The sequence below is a fragment of the Cervus canadensis genome, chromosome 12 (genome assembly GCF_019320065.1).
Source record: "Cervus canadensis isolate Bull #8, Minnesota chromosome 12, ASM1932006v1, whole genome shotgun sequence".
NCBI lineage: Eukaryota > Metazoa > Chordata > Mammalia > Artiodactyla > Cervidae > Cervus > Cervus canadensis.
The window spans coordinates 41,944,742-41,963,554 of record NC_057397.1 but is presented as its reverse complement, the minus strand read 5'-3'; the positions used below and the strand labels follow the sequence as shown (position 1 = coordinate 41,963,554).

The window sequence follows — 18,813 nt, the reverse complement described above, 5'->3', positions numbered from 1 at the left end:
TTCAGGGCCCACTCTGTTTCAGATACTCTTCTCGGTACTGGAAGTATCAATACACAAAAACATCCTGGACAATAGACATAAGAAATAGTAAATTATACCTTTCGTTATAGGTGCTGTAGAAGAATAGTAGAATAGACTATGGGAGATGAGGAGTGGGTAAGGAGCACTGAAATTTAAATAGGAGGGGTCAGAGTTGGCTTCACTGAGAAAGAGACTTTTGAATGAAGACTGAACGGGTGAGGAAGCCAGCAGTGGGAGGTATGAAGAACATTCCTGGAAGATGGGGCAGCCAGTGAGAATGCCTGAGGCAGGGGTGTGCCTGGCCTGATCAAGGCCAGCAAGTGTGGGAGGGAGAGGTAAGGATAGAGGAAAGAAGAGGAGAGGGAGAAAATAAGGGTATGGGACGAGGGGCAGGGAAAACAAACAGGGCCTGGGAGGCCATTGCAAGGACTTTGGATTTTATTCTGGATGAAATGGGGAGTCCCTGGAAGGTTCTCAGCTAAAGAAGCGTATGATCTGACTCTGGTTTGTGTGGGATAAGGTGGCTACTACTACTGAGAAGGAACTGGGGTGTGGGAAAGGCAGGGCAAGAAAGAAGATGGGGATCCAGGGAAGAAACTATTGTAGCAATCCAGGCAAGAGATGAGGGTGGCTTGACCAAGACGGTAACTGTGGAGGTGGTAAGAAGTGACTGGATTCTGGATATATTCTGAAGGGAAAGGCCACAGAGTTTTCACTTGAACTGGGTGTGATTGGTTGAATTAAACTTTGACTTATATAAAATAAGTGGAATATCTAATTACTGTGTGAAGTTCAAAATTCTCTATAGTAAAGTTAAATCCACTGAGGTCAACCCATACTGATGTTTCCTCTTTCTCCTTACATTTGTTTGGAAAAATATATGGGTGACTTTAGCCCAGCTTGACCTTAATATTGAACTTCATAGAGATGGTTATTTCTATTCAGAATTTTTCAGAAAGCGTGTTTTAAATACTTACATACATTGTTCTCACTTGCATGATGTTACTATTAATAGAAGGTTTGAAACTTCAGCCAAATTGTCTTCCACCAAAAGTTTTTGCAATAAATTTCTTAAATGTGTGGCTGACTAATCTGTCATTAGGCATGCCAGGTCATGGTTTGTTTAACATTAAATTGTCAAGATATTAGAGGTGAAGGTCCCTGTAGGAATCCCGGCATTAATAACATCGATGGCTACAGTGGTGTAGCGCTGTGGTTGCCATCACAGGATCTCAACTCTGTTTTACTTTTCACCCATCATCACACTGCCAAACCAGGCTGATTTTCACCAGCCAGTTAGTCTGTGTTGGTATTGAGAAATTATAAACTTGAAGTTAAAGCAGTCAAAAAACCACTTCATTCTTTTCAGAGAGCTTAAGGAATAATATAATCAAAGGGCTAGCAATTGGAAGCAGTTATTTTTAAACTGTTTCTACTACAACTAATCACTAGGACTGGATAGATTTGCTGTCCAACTTATTTTCTTGTGTATCTAGCATGAAATGTGAAGAATTTAATCTGAAGTGATGAGCAGAGTTCTGTTGACTATTTTTAGACGCAGTCTTTATCACTTGACTCAAGAGTCTGGTCTTTCTTTGAGCATGACCTTTAGTTGCAATATTTTAAATTAATTTGAAAATCAATTGTTCCTATTATTAATATAACTTTTGCTTCTTTCGTAGCATATTTTAAAATGTGGGAGTCTGATTACATGCTCTACACTGTGGTTGATGTGTCATTGTCATCAATCACTAAACATATATATTTATGTATTCTAAAGCAAGTTAAAAAAATAAATACTAAGGTGTGGAAGCACAATCTGAAATAGGGAAAATTCTCTTATAATGTGTCAAATTTGTGACTGTGTGCTTGCCTGGTGAATGGAAGAGTCAGTTGAAAAAAGTTGCTTGGTCAAGTGGTCCATTCCCTTGTCTCCCGTGGCTTGCTCCCCAAAAGTGGATTTTGCTGTGGCCTGAATGTGATTCTCTTTTCTAAAATGTCTCTACTACTTTCTTACTATTCAGAAAGTTCCAGAAGGCAAATGGGTTGACTTTCTTTAGATTATTCCTGGAAATCCAATTAATCTCCAACGCCAATTCCTTAAATCTTATTCGGTTGGGATGAGTAAATGAGGACAGTTTCTGAGAGTGAATATTGACTCATGCGCTTTGGCACCTTATTATCATATATTCATAGGGAGGGTATTGGGTTTAAGGTAGCCTGGAATGCACTTGAGTGTGGACAGAAGGAAGGATTGATTGAGTAAATGGGCTCATGCTAGAAGCCATTCTCTTTTTTGTTGTGCTGCTAGAGTCCTCCTATGGAAAGCAGATGTTTTTGTATTGAAGAAAGCCAATGAGCTTTAGTCCAGTTTACAAAGGACACCATTTAGAGAAAGTCAAGATGGAAATACATACTGTTAGCATCTTGTTTAAAAAATTGCAATTTCCCCAAGTATATCATATTTATAGATATAGTTTATCTTTATCTAGGAAAACAAAAGCTGTTCATCAAAATAGAAATTTTGAATTTTATTTGTTAGTTAACTTGGTAATTGGTAGTATTCTCATATAAGTGAACACTGAAGCTTTGTTCTCTTGCAAGAAATTGCACTGAATATAGTGTGTGTCTGTGATGTGCTGTTGAAGGGCTTCTGTGTTGGGTAGGAAGAAGGAATTCAGTGGTAATCATTGTAGTATGATATAGCTGAGAGGTACTGGTGATCAAGGGAAGTAATAGTGCAACTGGATGGATAGCTTGAAGTAATTAATTTTTCCCCTTTAGTATAGGCAAATATGGGCTTCCCAGGTGACTCAGTGGTAAAGAATCTGCTTGCCAATGGAGGAGCGCCAGGAGACACAAGTTCGATCCCTGGGTCGGGAAAATCCTCTGGAGGAGGAAATGTCAACCCACTCCAGTATTCTTGCCTGAAAAATTCCATGGACAAAAGCAGCTTGGCAGTCTACAGTCTATGGTGTTGCAAAGAGTTGGACATGACTGAGTGACCGAGCATGCACACATGCATATGCATATATACTAATAACTGAAAGCTGGTAGAAGAAAAAAAATTATTATGTAAATGCTGTATTCTTGAGAAACTTAATTGTATAAAAGTAATGTGTATTTTTTTTGAAATAACTTTATAGGTTTTAAAATACTAAGCTATACATGAATATTGTAAAAATTGCAAACAGGGTAAAAAGCAAAATTAGACTGTAAATCTGCTTCCAAGGAAAACCATTCTTAACATTTTGGAATGTCCTTTCAGAATTGTTTCTCTCTCTCTCTCTCTCTCTACATATATATATATATATATATATATATACCTCCTCCCCAAGATTATATTACATAAGACTCATTTGGATTTCCTTTTTTCAAATAGTATATTGAATGTCTTTCCATTTCAATAAATACAGAAATATGTCTTTGTTTTTAACTATACATTTTATTTGTTCATATTTAATTCCCCATAATATTTGTAATATAAGAAATTCTGTGCTAAACCTTCTTGTGTGCTTTTCTAGATATTTTTTTCTCCATAGACATAGAACTGCTGAATCAAAGGGATGTACCATTAAATTCATTGCCTTTTGCATGCTGGCCTCCTCCAACATGTATGTTCCCACCAACAGCGATTGAGAGTGCCAGTTCCCTCATATGTTGACCAGCAAAGAGCATTATTCCTCACAATTTTTGTGAATCTCTATAAAATTGTATCTTTGTTTAAATTTTTTAAATTTGAAAACCTTAAAAAAAGTTTAAAAAGTCCCCATAATCTCACTGCTTTGACTTGTTTGTGCGTCTGTCTGTGTGTGTATGCAGTATCTAATTATATAAGGAAAGAGGTAGAACCTTCTTGGCCCATAAGGTGTGTAACTGTTTAACAAACTACTTTGCTTTCAAAGAGCAGTGAAATCCTGCCTAATATATTAGTCTGCAGCTTACCTGTTTCTCTTAGTAAATCACGAGCGAATGTGTTCCTCATAATACATCATGGATTTTTTCTGATGTTCTTCTTTTTTAGTGACATTGTGGTATGTCCACTGTATGGATATCCCACAGTTTGTCCCTCCATAAGGAAAAATTTTGGTTGGTTGACTCAGCAATTCTAACTTCCAGGAATTTTTCATACAAAAATGACTTGCACAAGTGTATAGAGGTACATGGATACATACAACAATGGTATTTATTGTGGCATTATGTTTAATGATGAGAAATTGAAAAGTACCTCAATGTCTGGAAAATTGAAAAGTACCTCAATGTCTGGGAGGAAAAGACAGGCTAAACCATGTGATCTTGCGAAATGTTACTGTATTCAAAACTTAAATATAGTACATTTACTACTAACGTGAAACGATGCCTGTGATTTATTGTGAAGTGAAAAAATAAGTTGCAGAATGATACATGCAGTACATTCATGTTTAGACACCCCAAACAGACATATACACAGTTAGGAATTTAATGCATTTTAAATAAGTGGAGGCTTTGCAGTAAATTGTTAAAAGCTGTTCTTTCTAGGGGTTGGACCTGACTGGGCAGGGTTGGGAGGAGAAAGGGGAGGAATATAAAGCTGTCCCCATATTGTTTTACACACATTTTTATGGAAATTTTAACAACAAGCATATATTTTGTAATAAATGAATGTTTGAAAAAAATGAAAAGTACACTCAGGCTCTACAGGAACAATGAAAAAGAAAACATTGAAGTGAGACTAGATAGTCTCTAAGATAATGCCTGCTTCACAGATTATGAGTTCATGAAATCAGTCAGGTGAAAAGTAGTCAGTCTTCTTTATAGATACAGAATGTTTCATTCACAATGTGGTGGAAGAGTGAGAAAAAAGAGGAAGAGAGGGTAAACCGTATGGTCAAAATGGAGTCAGTTGGAAGCAGAAGTGGGCGCCATTGACCCTCGTTCCAAAGAAACACAGTACTCAAATTCCTCTTCTTCAAGAGGGCTCTACCCATATTTAAGAGAAGCTATGTGGGCCTGCCCTGGTGGCTCAGATGGTGAAAAATCCACATGCAATGCAGGAGACCGGGTTCCACTCCTGAGTTGGGAAGATCCCCTAGAAAAGGGAATGGCAACCTACTCCAGTATTCTTGCCTGGAGAATCCCATGGACAGAGGAGCCTGGCGGGCTACAGCCCATGGAGTCATAAAGAGTTGGACATGACTGAGTGACTATCCCTACTGCTACCTGTGAATCTTAAACCTTCTGACTTCTAGATGAAATATTCCCAGTTCCTCCCAGTAGGATCCTTTGTCATCCTGATCACCCTGTTGTGTTTGTTCCGGTTTGTCAATGTCCATCTTGAAATTAGAAGACCAGAATCAAATAGTACTGCCTTCCAACTTACAGTCTCGTCATTGTGGGATACAATCAGATTAACCCTCCCTCATGCAAGAGACGAATTTTTAAAAATCTAGACTAAGATTATTCCTAAACCTCTGCCTTGTGTTTTCTTCTTAAAATTCCTAGTTAAGAGTTTTGCTGTTTTTCTTCTAGATTTGGGGAGTTTCTTTGTTTTCTCTGGGTATCTTGTATTGTTGAACCCTTTGCCTCCTTGTGAGCTATGATACGAAAGATTTTTCAGATTTCCTTAGCTTTCTATTATTAAAAATATCAGCTCATATGAGTCACATCATTAATTGATATCAGCTTCAAGGAAGGAAGCTAACTTGGCTCAGGCCCTCCACACCACCAGAAAGGTTTCCTTTTGTCACCAGGGCATTGTGCAAATTGGGAACAAAAACAAGAAAGAGTGCCCTCTTTGGGCAAATAGATAAAAAGTTCTTCTCCAGATGAATGAATTAGAAAAATGTCCCTCTTCTATGGGTGAAGAGGCCTGGGGACCTGGCTTGAGGAGGGACTGGATTTTAGCCAGCCTTACTTGTGAACAGGATATATTAGCACAGCTACTTGCAGCAGCCTGCGTTGTCATAGCACTCCGTGGCTGCCTGTTTGCAGCACAGGTTCCCAATTTCTGGTCTGGGGGTTCTTGGGAAATATACTTTCTACACCAGTTATTCCTGGTTTGGTTCTTTCTTTTCTTTTCTTTTTTATATCAACAGTACAATTATGGTACAATTTACATATCATAATGTTCATCCCATTGTAAGAATACTGTTCAGGTTTTTTTTTTTTTTTTTTTTATAAATTCATAGCATGGTACAAATCGGTACAGTCTAGTTCTAGAACATGTCCATCATGGCACAAAGTTCTTTGGTGTCCATCTGCAATCAGTTTCCCTTATCAACCCCAGCGCCAGGCAATCCACCGGTCTGCTTTCTGTCTTTATAGCTTTGCCTTTTCTGGAAATCTCATGTAAGTGGGATCCTATCTTCCTTTAGCTGCTCTCCTCTGCTAATCTGATAGGGGTTCAAATTGAATTGGGGTTATATCTTCCTTTTGCTGCTTTCTTCTGCTGATCTGCTGGTGGTGTGGTGGCTAGATGTTGGCCCTGCCCCCTTCTAGTGCTCCTACAAACCCTCACTCATCCCTTTCTTTCCATCCTGCCTCAGCATTCAGACATGCTCTGTTACTTTCTGTCATAGAACCTTCTCCCTGGTTCAGCATCCTCTCCAGCCACCACCGTATTTCTCTGGGCCATTTCTGAGCCCATGTCTCAAGATTTGACTTCATGTTCTCTCTCTACTCTCTTCTCCCCTGTGACTATTCCTTTTAAAATTTGAAAAAATGTAGTATCTGATATGAGTGGAAGAACATTAAAAAGAGCATATATATATATATATATGTAAACTTTAAAGCATAGAGATATAATGAACATCTACATCTGTCACCCGCTCCTTCCATCAGCCTTACAAACAGTGGAACACATGACTCAAAGTATCAAAAATGTCTTGCTCATCTCTGCATTTTTTTTTGTCCTCTTTGATCTTAGCTAACTCATTTTAACTCCACTTTTATAAAAGGAGTCTGGGCTGAATAGTCTTTGAATTTAATCACATTGCTAAACTTTCCTGATTACCATTTAGAGATTAATTTTATGTTTAGAATGTATTATGGAAGATTTATAGCTTACATTGTTGAATATTACCATAGCTTACTTTATTATGAAGTCTTGGCTAAGAGCATGATATACGATTATACTATCATTTCTACAGGAAATTTATTTTACTTTGTATTAATTTGCTTCAAATGCCGTTTTTTTCGCCTAAAGTTTTGAAGCTAAAAGCTAACCTTCCTGTAATATTCTCTCTCAACCCCACTTCTCTTCGGATTGAATTCTTTTAATCAGATGAATTGGTCCCTGGGGAGGTATGGATGTCAATTATTGCTACAACTTAATACTAATGACTACTTAAATATTTAATTAATGTGATACTTGACACTTAGGGAGAAACTATTTATAAGCATCAAAGCCAGGCCTTTGTTTTCATCTTTTGTGGCTGATGTTTGGCGTATTCCTTTTGTAACACAGTTGGGAATGAGCTGCTATAGAAGTGAAAAAACTGCCTCCTACTCCCTTCCACCTCAGGCAGAAGAAGTTGAACTGAAAGTGATTAGTGATGGATATTTAAAACATTTGTAATTATATTAGTTTTCCAAACTACATTTTTATTGAAAATGTATTGAATTTTAGAAGTATGAAATAGTTTCTTATTCCTCTCTGTTGAGTATTGATGTCATTGAAACTGCTCTTAAAAGCACTCATTTTTCTTGGACTCTTACTTTGGTTCATTCATTAATACATTCTAAGAAATATGGCAACTTTTTAATGAGTTGCAAATGTACCAAAGTGACTGACATTGTCCTGTGACGCACAGCCTCAGTGTGGCCGGAACACCGTGGAAGATAGTCTCTTCTGCCTGACAAGTGCAGGCCAACGAGAGCAGGGAGCTCAATTTAGGGCTCCGGGTTCATATGAAAGATACATTCCAGCCACGGTGATCCTGAGGCTCACAAGTCACCCCTGGGCTCAAGGAGAATACATATGAGAGCTGGTTCTGTGGCTCCAACAAACATAGAGCTTCAAGTTTTCTCGTAGTCTGAGAATTTCTAGCCATTCACACCATATTTTGCCAGTCTCTGCTTCACTGAACACACATACTTTCATTTCATTCTGAAAACTCCCCTATATCTGTGGCTTTAGCTCTATAAATTCTAAATCTACTTGATCATATTCTTTGTACTGTTCCTCCTACCTAAAATCAAAAAGAGACAAAAGAGCATACTTTCTATTTAAGTGGGTGAGTGAAGGTTTACTGACTCTACACATGGACTTCATGAGAGAGTGACTCTGACCTGTGAAATGTCTCATAGACACGCACATTTTGAAACATTCTTCACTGATTAGTGAGGCTCTGGGTTGACAGATAGTCCAGCTCTTCTTTGTACACTTAGAACTTTAACAAAGTAAAAAGTGAAAGTTGCTCAGTTGTGTCCCACTCTGCGACCCCATGGACTATACAGTCCTGGAATTCTCCAGGCCAGGATACTGGAGTGGGTAGCCATTCCCTTCTCCAGGAGATCTTCCCAACCCAGGGATTGAACCCAGGTCTCCTGATTTGCAGGCCGATTCTTTACCAGCTGAGCCATCTGGGAAGCCCAGGGCTTAACAGGGTCACTCTAAACTTCATGAACAGTGCCAGTCATCTTACAAAATACAAAATCTGCTTTTTTTAACTTTAGTCTCCTTTTTCATCCATCACAATTCTAAACTCTGAAATCACCAGATATAATTCCTTTGACATTTAAATTTACATTTGTCTTAAACATTGCATTTAGTCAAAAATGATAAAGATTATTATGACTTTTGCAGCATATGGGCACACCAGTTGTGGTACATGAGCCCCAGAGCTTGTGGGCTCCATAGTTGCAGCATGTGGGTGCTTATTTGCCCTGTGACATGTGGGGCCCTAGTTCTTCAACTAGGCATCGAACCCACGTCCCCTGCATTGGAAGGTGGCTTCTTAACCACTGAACCTCCAGGGAAGTTCCAGTGTTATGACTTTTTAATTGTCATACTAATAAAGGGATTTCCTTAAGATCAAAACTGCTATAGATAATTAAAAAAAACATTTTTCATGAGGTAAAGAGTGGGGTTAAGGTCATTATTCATAATCAAAGATTTAAGACTTGATTTTTTTATATGTGTAGCTCTCTTCTGTTAGGCATGTGCTGCGCTTAGTCACTCAGTGGTGTCTGACTCTTTGCAGCACTATGGGCTGTGGCCCGCCAGGCTCCTCTGTCCATGGGATTCTCCAGGCAAGAATACTGGAGTGGGTTGCCATGCCCTCCTCCAGGGGATCTTCCCAACCCGGGGACTGAACCTCTGTTAAGCATAATCAGCATGAAATATTTAAGAACTTATTTATTTGAGTTTTCTCAGTTGTAGAAGAGAAAACAATGATGTTTTAAATTCTCATTTTTTTTAGAAGCCTCATGCTTTCAAGTCTTCAAAATGTTTGTCCATCTGAAAGGCTTCTCATGTGCTCATGATGCTTGTTGCTTGCATTATGACAGGCAGCACATCAACTGTACCTTACTTTGTAAAGTCAGTTATTTTATTTCCATGTTAGATTTCCCCCATTTAAATTAAAAAATCTTCAAGATGAACAGGGACAGCAGTGTCTGTGGTCTGTCTTCTGGCCATCTGCACATAGTCATGTAAAACTGATAATTTTTTTACATAGTCATGTAAAGCTGGGTGAGTGAGAATTTTTGTGTTTTGTTTCACAGGTGGGGAGCATTAAGCGGGAAATGAACTTCACGTTTCAAACAGAGGACCTAAAACGTGACTCTAGTAAAAAAATGTCCCATCAACATTTGTTTCCCTTGGCCATGGAGGAAGATGCGAAAACAGCAGACACCAAAAAAGCCAACCGAGCACTTGACCATGAAAAAGAAAACACTCGCTCCATCTGTCTCCTTGAGCAAAAACGAAAAGTTGTTTCTTCCAATATTGATGTTCCTCCAGCAAGGTAAGGGACCATTAGACCTTGTATGTGTCTGCCCCAGGAAGTCAGTGGAGAGCAGGTACTGTCTCTGCTGGATTTCTCTAAAGTACGCAGACATAGAAGGCTTTTCTGCTGAGAACATCTTTCTGTTGCTTATGTGAACGGAGCAGGTGGTTCTGTTCTTCAGAGCTGACTTTGAGGCTATAGCAGTCGAACTACTGTAGCTCTAGAAAAGCATGTTTTATTAGATTTTGGCAAATAAACAACAAACAGCAAGAGAAGAAATATAAAAAAAAATTTTAAAGAAATACAAAGTGTAGGACTGAGCATAGCCACTTACAAGCAAGGATATTGAGATCCTTTGGTCAAGAGTTGGAGAGTTGTGGCTGCAGATTAGATTTGGCCCCTGGCCCGTTTTTGTTTGGCCTGCCAGATAAGAGGGCTGCCCTGGTGGGTCAGATGGTAAAGAATCCACCTGCAATGCAGGAGACATGGGTTTGATCCCTGGGTTGGGGAGATCCCCTGAAGAAGGTGAACGGCTACTCACTCCAGTATTCTGGCCTGGAGAATTCCGTGCCAGATAAGAACAGTTTTACATTTTTAAAGGATTAAAAAAATGAAGAATATGGAGTATAGATCATAGGTGGCCTGTGGAGCCTAAAATATTTATATGTGACTCATTACAGGAAAAGTTTGGTGATTCCTGGTTTATATCATGGTAATCCTTTTAAGACAGATCTAGCTTAGAACTGGGCCAAGAGGGCTTATCTGCAATATCAAAAGGCTTTTATCACATTGTAATTCTACTTAAACCGCATTCAACAGCACTGAATCAGAGGATAATATTATGGCAGAGTGACAGTGGAATAGTAGTAGAATATACATGCTAGAACTTAACTTATTTTCTGGCCTCTCATGTATCTCAGATAGAAAGTAAATTCCATGTCGGCTGTGATTTTAGTCCATCTTGTTTATGCTGCATTTCTAGCACTAAGACCATGTTTAATTATATATTAAGGGCTCAGTAAATATTTGTTGAGTGGAGAAAAGAAAGGAAATGCTGTTGCATGAAAGCTTGCTAATTTTTAATGTGTGAAATATATTTTGTTACCAAAAACCATCTATAATGAAACTTCATAAGCAGTTGTTGGTAGAAGGTCTGCATTTGTGCAAGTGGTTTCTGACAGCTAACTAGAAAAATAGTATCTTTGGAAAAGGAATAAATATTCCTTTTCTACCTATTCACTGCCTGTAATTAGAATTTCATTTCTTTTTATATGAAATCATAAGTCTCTTCTCTTAAAAAACTACCTATTTTTCTATTCTGCTATCAAATTTGTCAAACTTTGTAAAATTATAGGCCTCTTTCTTTCCCTTAACTTTTAATTGAAACTTTTCATATGTTCATTACCTCTGCTTAACTACTTGGAATTATTTGCTTGTCTAATTTTTTCATATAAAATACATGCTAAATTCTTTAGGATTAATTCCTTTAACTGGGAGTTCACTATGAAATGTCTTATCATGACCTGAACCTGACAAGCCCTTCAATTCATATCTGTTATTTGGTTGACTCACAGGTAAAATGAATGACATGAAATTTGAATGTGAAGAGCTGTGGTTTTATTTTTTTCCTAAGTTTGTAGGACAAGAATTAGACTTCCCACTGTCACATAGTTTGGTGCCAGTTTGCAATTCTACAGAACTTACTCTATGGAAAATTTTCATTAGACCATTTTATATATTAAGAGACCTGGAATTCATAATTTATGCTAAAAATCTGTTAAAGATTCATTCATTTCCACCCACTGACCTATCATTTTATTTTCTTGGAGATTGTTGTGTGGTTCTGATATCAATTTAATGATGGCCTCATAAAATGGTTTAGGAAGTGTTTCCCCCTCTTTGTTTTCTGAATTTGTTTTAGGACTGGTATTTTTTCCTTAAAAGGTAGGTCTACTGGTAAAACCAACTGGACCTGGAGTTTTCTTTATGGAAGTGTTTTTTTAATTACAGATTCAATTTATAAAATTGATATATAGTTCACCCTTGAACAACACAGGTTTGAACTGCACTTAAATGTAGATCTTTTTCAGTGGTAAATATTATAATACTACATGGTCCTCGGTTGGATCTGCAGATGTGGAGGGATCATGGATACAGAAGGCCGACTATAAATTATATGCAGATTAACCCTCACATTGTTCCAGGGTCAACTGTAGTGCTATTCAGGTTTCCCGTTTCTTTTTGAGTCAATTTTGGTAATTTGTGTCTTTCAAAGAATTTATCCATGACATATAAATTGTTAAATTTGTTAGCATGTAGCTGTTCAGAATATTGCCTTTTTTAAAAAAATGTTGAGAATCTACAGGAATGTTCCCTCTCTCATTTCCGACATTGGTCAGTGTGTTATCTTTTTTTTAACCAGTCTACTAGCAGTTTATCACTTTTATGGCAATTCTCAAAGAGCCAGCTTTTGCATATATTGACTTTGTTGTTTATCCATTCTCTATTTCAGTGATTTATTTTTTATTATTTCTTTCTTTCTGCTTATTTTGAGTTTAAATTCCTCCTCTTTTTCTAGTTTCTTAAGGTAGAGTTTTAGATTGTTAACTATAGACTTTTCTTCTTTACAACTATAAGTTATATGCTATGACTCCTTTGAAGCACTTCTTTATATTGTTGTTGTTTAGTCTCTAAATTGTGTCCAGTTCTTGTGACCCCATGGACTATAGCTCGCCAGCCTCCTCTGTCCGTAGGATTTCCCTGGCAAGAATACTGGAGTGGGTTGCCATTGCCTTCTCCAGGAGATCTTTCTGACCCAGGGATTGAACCGATCTCACATTGGCAGGTGGATTCTTTACCTCTGAGCCTCCTGGGAAATCACTTCTTTATATGTACTTCCCAAATTTTGTTCAGTTGTTTCTTTTTTAAAATTGGATTGTTATAATTAGGTTTATTTTTAAAAAGTAAAGAGATACATTTTTCATCTTATTATTTGTAGTTGGAAAAACAATCCAGAACACAGAAGTATACAGCATATTCTTAAAATAGGATATTTAACTCATTTCATTCATTATAATTACTGATATGTGATTCATTGTAATTACTGATAATTTCGGCAACTTAATTTTTTTAAACGATGATTTACTATGTTTTCTTTTTCCTACCTTTTGTTTAATTCATTTAGCTTGATTATAAAGTTATACATTCTATTTCATTTTCTTTTGGATTTGTTCCTCAATACCTTATTTTTTAAAAGATTTTATTATTTTTCAGAGCAGTTCTAGGTTCACAACAAGATTGAAAGGAAGTTGCAGAGATTTCTCACATACCCTGTGTCCCCACACACACATTGCACCCTTCCATCTGTCATTATTTTTGTCCTAAATTTTACTTCTATACATGTTTGTGTTGTGCATTAAATGTATAAGGACATGTTTCCCTCATTTTAGTATCATACAGAGGGTTTATTTTTTTGCTGCCTAAAATATACTCCATATTCTGCTTATTGATACCTTCCCTACCCTGAACTCCTGGAAGCCAGTCATCTTTTTACTGTGTCCATAGTTGTCTTTTTCAGAATGTCTGTAGTTGGAATAATCTCAATATGCAGCCTTTTCAGATTGGCTTCTTTCACTGAGTAATATGCATTTCTTTAATTTATTCAACATATTTATTAGTTAAGTGGATTTTTATGTACCAGATACTGAAATCCAAGGTAGAGTAAATTAAATATATTTCCTGCTCTCATAGAATTGAGGAGAGAGATATTATAAATAATACAAATATAAATATATAATTATAAATTATATAATTTATAATGTCCAGGACATTCAATCTATTAAATGTACAGGACATTATGAAGTCCATAAGTAAGAAGCCTTATATTGAAGCATAAGGAAAGCTCTCTTTAAGGAAACTACGTTTTAGCTGACACCTAAAGAATGAGAAAGAGTTATATTGACTAGGGAGGAAGGTGTTCCAGGGAGAGGAGAATATTCATGAAAACTCTAAGGTAAGAAGGAAGGCCTATGTGGCTGAAGCACAGAGAATTGGGGAGAGCGGCCAGAGATGAGGTTGGAGAGGCAGGCAGGAGCCAAATCACGTGGAGCTATATTGATTGAGGTAAAGATTTTTAAAGTATATATTTAGGTTGATAAGAAAAGAATGGTTAATGTTCCTTTTGTATTTAGGTGTGATCACATTAGATCATGTTACATATAGATTGGGTTCCCAGGTGGTGCTAGCAGTAAAGAACCCGCCTGCCAATGCAGGAGACATAAGAGACGCAGGTTCAATCGCTGGATCGGGAAGATCCCCTGGAGGAGGACATGGCAACCCACTCTAGTATCCTTACCTGGAGAATCCCATGGACAGAGGAGCCTGGTGGGCTACAGTCTGTGGGGTCACGGCGTCGGACACAACTGAAGTGACTTAGCATGCATAGATTGGGTGGGAGAGGGACAAGAATGGAGCAAGACTAGTCAGGAAGCTGCTGCTTTAGTACAGAAGAGATGTCATGGGAGTTTGGACTAGAGTAATGACAGCTGACATGAAGTGGGAAGACGCATGTATATTTTTGAAGTAGACGTGAGGTTTCTTGGTTGTAAGCAACAGCAAAGAGCTGGCTGAACAAAGGATGGAATTTCCTGAAAGAGTTATGAAGTTTCTAGAAAGGCTGAATAATCAACTTAAAAAGTGGATACGAGGGTGGGCAGCTAGAAACATAGTTGTATTCATTCATTCTATAGAACTGGGGCCTACCACTGAGCTTCTTGGCTTTTGAAGCAAGAGATGTGTGTGTTTGGAAATTCTCCAGGCACTAGAAATAAATTCAGCCACTGGAACACAAATTTAACAAATGACAGATCTAAGGTGGCTAGGTTTCTGACCCCATGTGAATTTTTGTTTCTTACTATCATCATTAGTGTTTATCAGAGAACATTAACATATTGCCAGTTACAACTGTGATGCCTTAAAATACATTGATTTCTAATGTTACTTGCTGTTGAGCCTCTTAAAAAAAAAAAAGACTAAACCATTAGGCAAACATTATTAGATAACCTGGACCCATTAGAGCATGGCATTTGTTATTCTTTTTGCCAGACATTGTTTTTTTGGAAGTACTGATGCTTAAATTGGTTGGATTTCACCCAAAAAACAATTACAATGTGATTATGCAAAGTAGTAACTGTCTTCTAATTATAACTCTAAAGCTAAAGAAATCTATTAGCAAACTAGTTATAACGAGGGAAACAAAGAAAATTTTGGCCCCAAATATTCCTAGACCTAACAGCAGTTTATTAGAATCCTCCAGATTGTTAGATTGCTGTTGGAAAAAAAAATGGAGCCATACGGCCCTGTTTGTTTTGCAGGGTTTTAAAATATAGTGATGTCAGATATATCACTTGCTGGGTAAAATGAAGTCATCTTCTCCTTATAGAATGCCTCTCTGGGAATTATGTATCATTGAAAAAGAACTTCAGAAGCTTGTTAACCTTTGAGTTCAAAGTTAGGAAAGGATCTGAGCTACAAGCAATATCTTATGTGTACATGGAAACTTGTGAACTAATTTGGACTGTCAGTGGTGTTCCCCACATTTTCTTCTTTGTCTTTCATGTCCTGTGTATGACTGATAGAAAAGTCTTTATGTCTAACCTGGAATGAAGTGAGAGAGAAGGCAAGATTGCAATCATTATTTCTGAATCACCAGACGCATACCAGTTTCTGGAGCAACTGTTTAATGTTTAAATGTAATAAAAACACTTCCGGTCACAAACTGTAACCAGCATGAAACTACTGAAAAGAAGTAAACTGTTAAAGGTCTCGAAGAATCTCACTGAACATATTCTTTTTAACAAAGTATCTTGGGAGGGCAATATAAATGTACCTGCCTATGTTGGAGAAAGACTAATGCTATGTAATTGTTAAGAACCAAAGCAATCTCTACAAAGTAGCTTTTAAGACCATCTTTTCCAGGAAAGCTGTATCCACTTGCATCCCTTCCTATCCTTTCAGTAATTCAGGTCAGCAAATAACTGTTGTTCCTGTTCTTGCTGCAGTCTGTTTCTTACACAGCAGCCAAAATGATCTTCCCAAAGCACAGGTACAATAATGTGGATAGAGGACAGAGACAGGAAGTTGCTAGGAACCCACATAATTGACATCAGGACTAAATGAAACACTATCAGGTGCTATCAGGACACCATCAAGTCACATCTTGCTGGGGATTTAAAGTCAACAAATAAATCAAGATTAAGTAGAAACAAAGTAATTATTTACAATGTCTTTGATCACCCATGAGACCAGCACCCTCCATGAAAGACTTGAGATCAGAAACCAACTGAAAAAAAGACAATTATTCTCTCCCTTCCTACGCAAAATCTCATTGAACCGAATGGTAGGACTTCTGTCTGTTGTGTTTTTTTAAGGTTCTCTCCTCCTGCCAAATGCTTATAGCTGAATTTCTGTGATCTAAATGCACGTATGCTACAACTCTACTCTCATAATTATCTATGAAATTATGAAAGTTGTTAATAAGGTGTCAGGAACCAGCAATTCTAAAACAGTGGTTCTTTCCTGTGCTGACTCTGATGACATTGACTGGCAATATTTTCTTAGTGATAACTTAGGAAAGCTTGTGTTTTGTGATATAAGTTTGGCTCAGATTGTGTATGTGTGAGACAACTTTGCACACTTTTTGTGTTGACTTTAAACATGGCATTTGTTGTTGCTCAGTTGCTAAGTCATATCTGACGCTTTGCGACCCCATGAACTGCAGCATGCCAGGTTTCCCTATCCTCCACTATCTCCCAGAGTTTGCTCAAACTCATGTCCATTGAGTCGGTGATGCCATTCAATCATCTCATCCTCTGTCGTCCCCCCTCTCTTCTTGCTCTGGTCTTTCCCAGCATCAGGGTCTTTTCACTCATTTACAGTCATTTTGTGTTATATCTCTTTATTATAAGTACCACATTAGTGGCAAATTAGAATGTGCCACCTGTTTATAACTTCATTGTGAATTTTGAATTTTGCATATTAATGTGGATTTTTAAATGATAAGTAATTTAAGTCCCTTTGCTATTAATGAAGGATATTCTCTCTGCATCAGTTGGGCAGTACTGAGTAAAATACTGGAAGTGTAACCTAGGGAGTATTTTGCTTACTGAAATAAGTCAGAGAAAGACACAATTATATGATATCATTTATATGTGGAATCTAAAAAAATGATACAAATGAATCTATATACAAACAAGGAATGGATTCACAGACATAGAAAATAAATGTATGGTTATCAAAGGGGAGAGTGGAGAGGAAGGAAAAATTAGGGGTATGGGATTAACAGATAAAAACTACTATATATAAAAGAGATATGCAACAAGGATTTACTGTATCGCTCAGGGAATTATACCCAAGATTATAAGGTTAATTATAAGATTATTGTATTTCTTAATAACCTATCATGCAAAAAAAAAATGAAATCACTGTGCTGAACACATGAAACTGACACAGTATTGTAAATCAACTCTACTTCAGTTTTTTAAGAAGTGTGACATTCAAGCATTTGCAGGCATCACCTCCAGGGAGTCCTTAGATAATTAATAAATGCTCTTCTGTGAAAATAATTTCCAGCATCAAAATGGAGAAAATTTAATACCAAATCTTTTAGTGGACCGGTAGCTTTGTTGTACTGAGTGGACCGCTGACTTTGTTGCACAGGTTGGGTAAATGGGAATATTCCAGAATGCTTACGAGTGCCATTATTCTGCTTTTCTGATGCCACTGGTTGCCTCTGAAAAATTGGATTAGGTTTAGATTTTACACATCTTTTTTTACCCCTCCCTACTTCTGTTCAAAATTTAAACGAGGGAGTAGAAACAATTGGATTCCCACTACCTCCCACTCCCTACTTCCTCCTGCCAGTATAAATTCTGTATTCTGCTTTAATTACAGAACAGCAAATAATAATTAAACAAGATGTTGGTCATTTATTTAAAACAAATCATGTCTGAGCAGCATTGTACAATAGAGTTTTCATATGAGCTACATATGTAATTTAAAAATTTCTAATAGTTACATTAAAAGCAGAATAAAGAAACAGGTGAAAATAATTTCAATACTACGTATTATTTAACTCAACATATCCCAAATATCATTATCTCCCTTTAATCAATATAAAGTGTTACTTCCCTGGTGGCTCAGCAATAAAGAATCTGCCTGCCAGTGAAGGAGACACAAGTTCAACCCCTGGGTCAGGAAGATCCCCTGGAGAAACAAATAGCAATCCACTCCAATATTCTTACCTGGAAAATTCCATGAACAGAAGTACAGTCCATGGAGTTGCAAATAGTGGGACATGACTTAGCAACTAAACAACAGTGAGATTTTTACATTCTTTTTTGCATATTAAGTCTAAAAAATGCAATGCATATTTTACTCTTACAACACCGCTCAGTTTGGGCTGGGCACATTTCAAATGATCAGTAGCTACAGAGGTTGTGATGACTATTGGACTTTGCATGTTCAGAGTAAATCATTGGTTAATATACCTTTCAGTCCAGCTTATCCTTTATCCCTAAGACAGGGGTTTCTCTTTTTTTCTTGCTCCGACACACATGAAGAAAATGCCTCACTCACAGCGATGCAGTGGAACAGTAGCCTTCTACCACAGTGTTTCTTAAGGGTTAGTGAGCGACGCAGCAGTAGCCCATGTAAGGAGAGAATTTCAGCGTCTGTGGATCAGGGAATATTTAGTTAGAAAAAAATCTGCAGCACAGATCCAAGATATGTCCCTTCCTTTCCAGTTGTGAATAATTAATGTTTTTGTACAATTATAATTACTATGAGCATATTTAAATTCCATCCA

The 18,813-nt window shown here is 37.3% G+C and overlaps 1 protein-coding gene across 2 annotated transcripts in view; it reads left to right on the top strand.

Moving 5' to 3' along the window:
- ZNF704 (zinc finger protein 704) overlaps positions 1-18,813 on the top strand; it is a 250,294-nt gene that overhangs the window by 44,866 nt on the left and 186,615 nt on the right. For both annotated transcript variants that reach the window (XM_043484182.1, XM_043484184.1), the window contains exon 2: positions 9,727-9,968. In XM_043484182.1, coding sequence (XP_043340117.1) covers positions 9,727-9,968 — 242 coding nt within the window. The remainder of the gene's footprint in view (positions 1-9,726; positions 9,969-18,813) is intronic.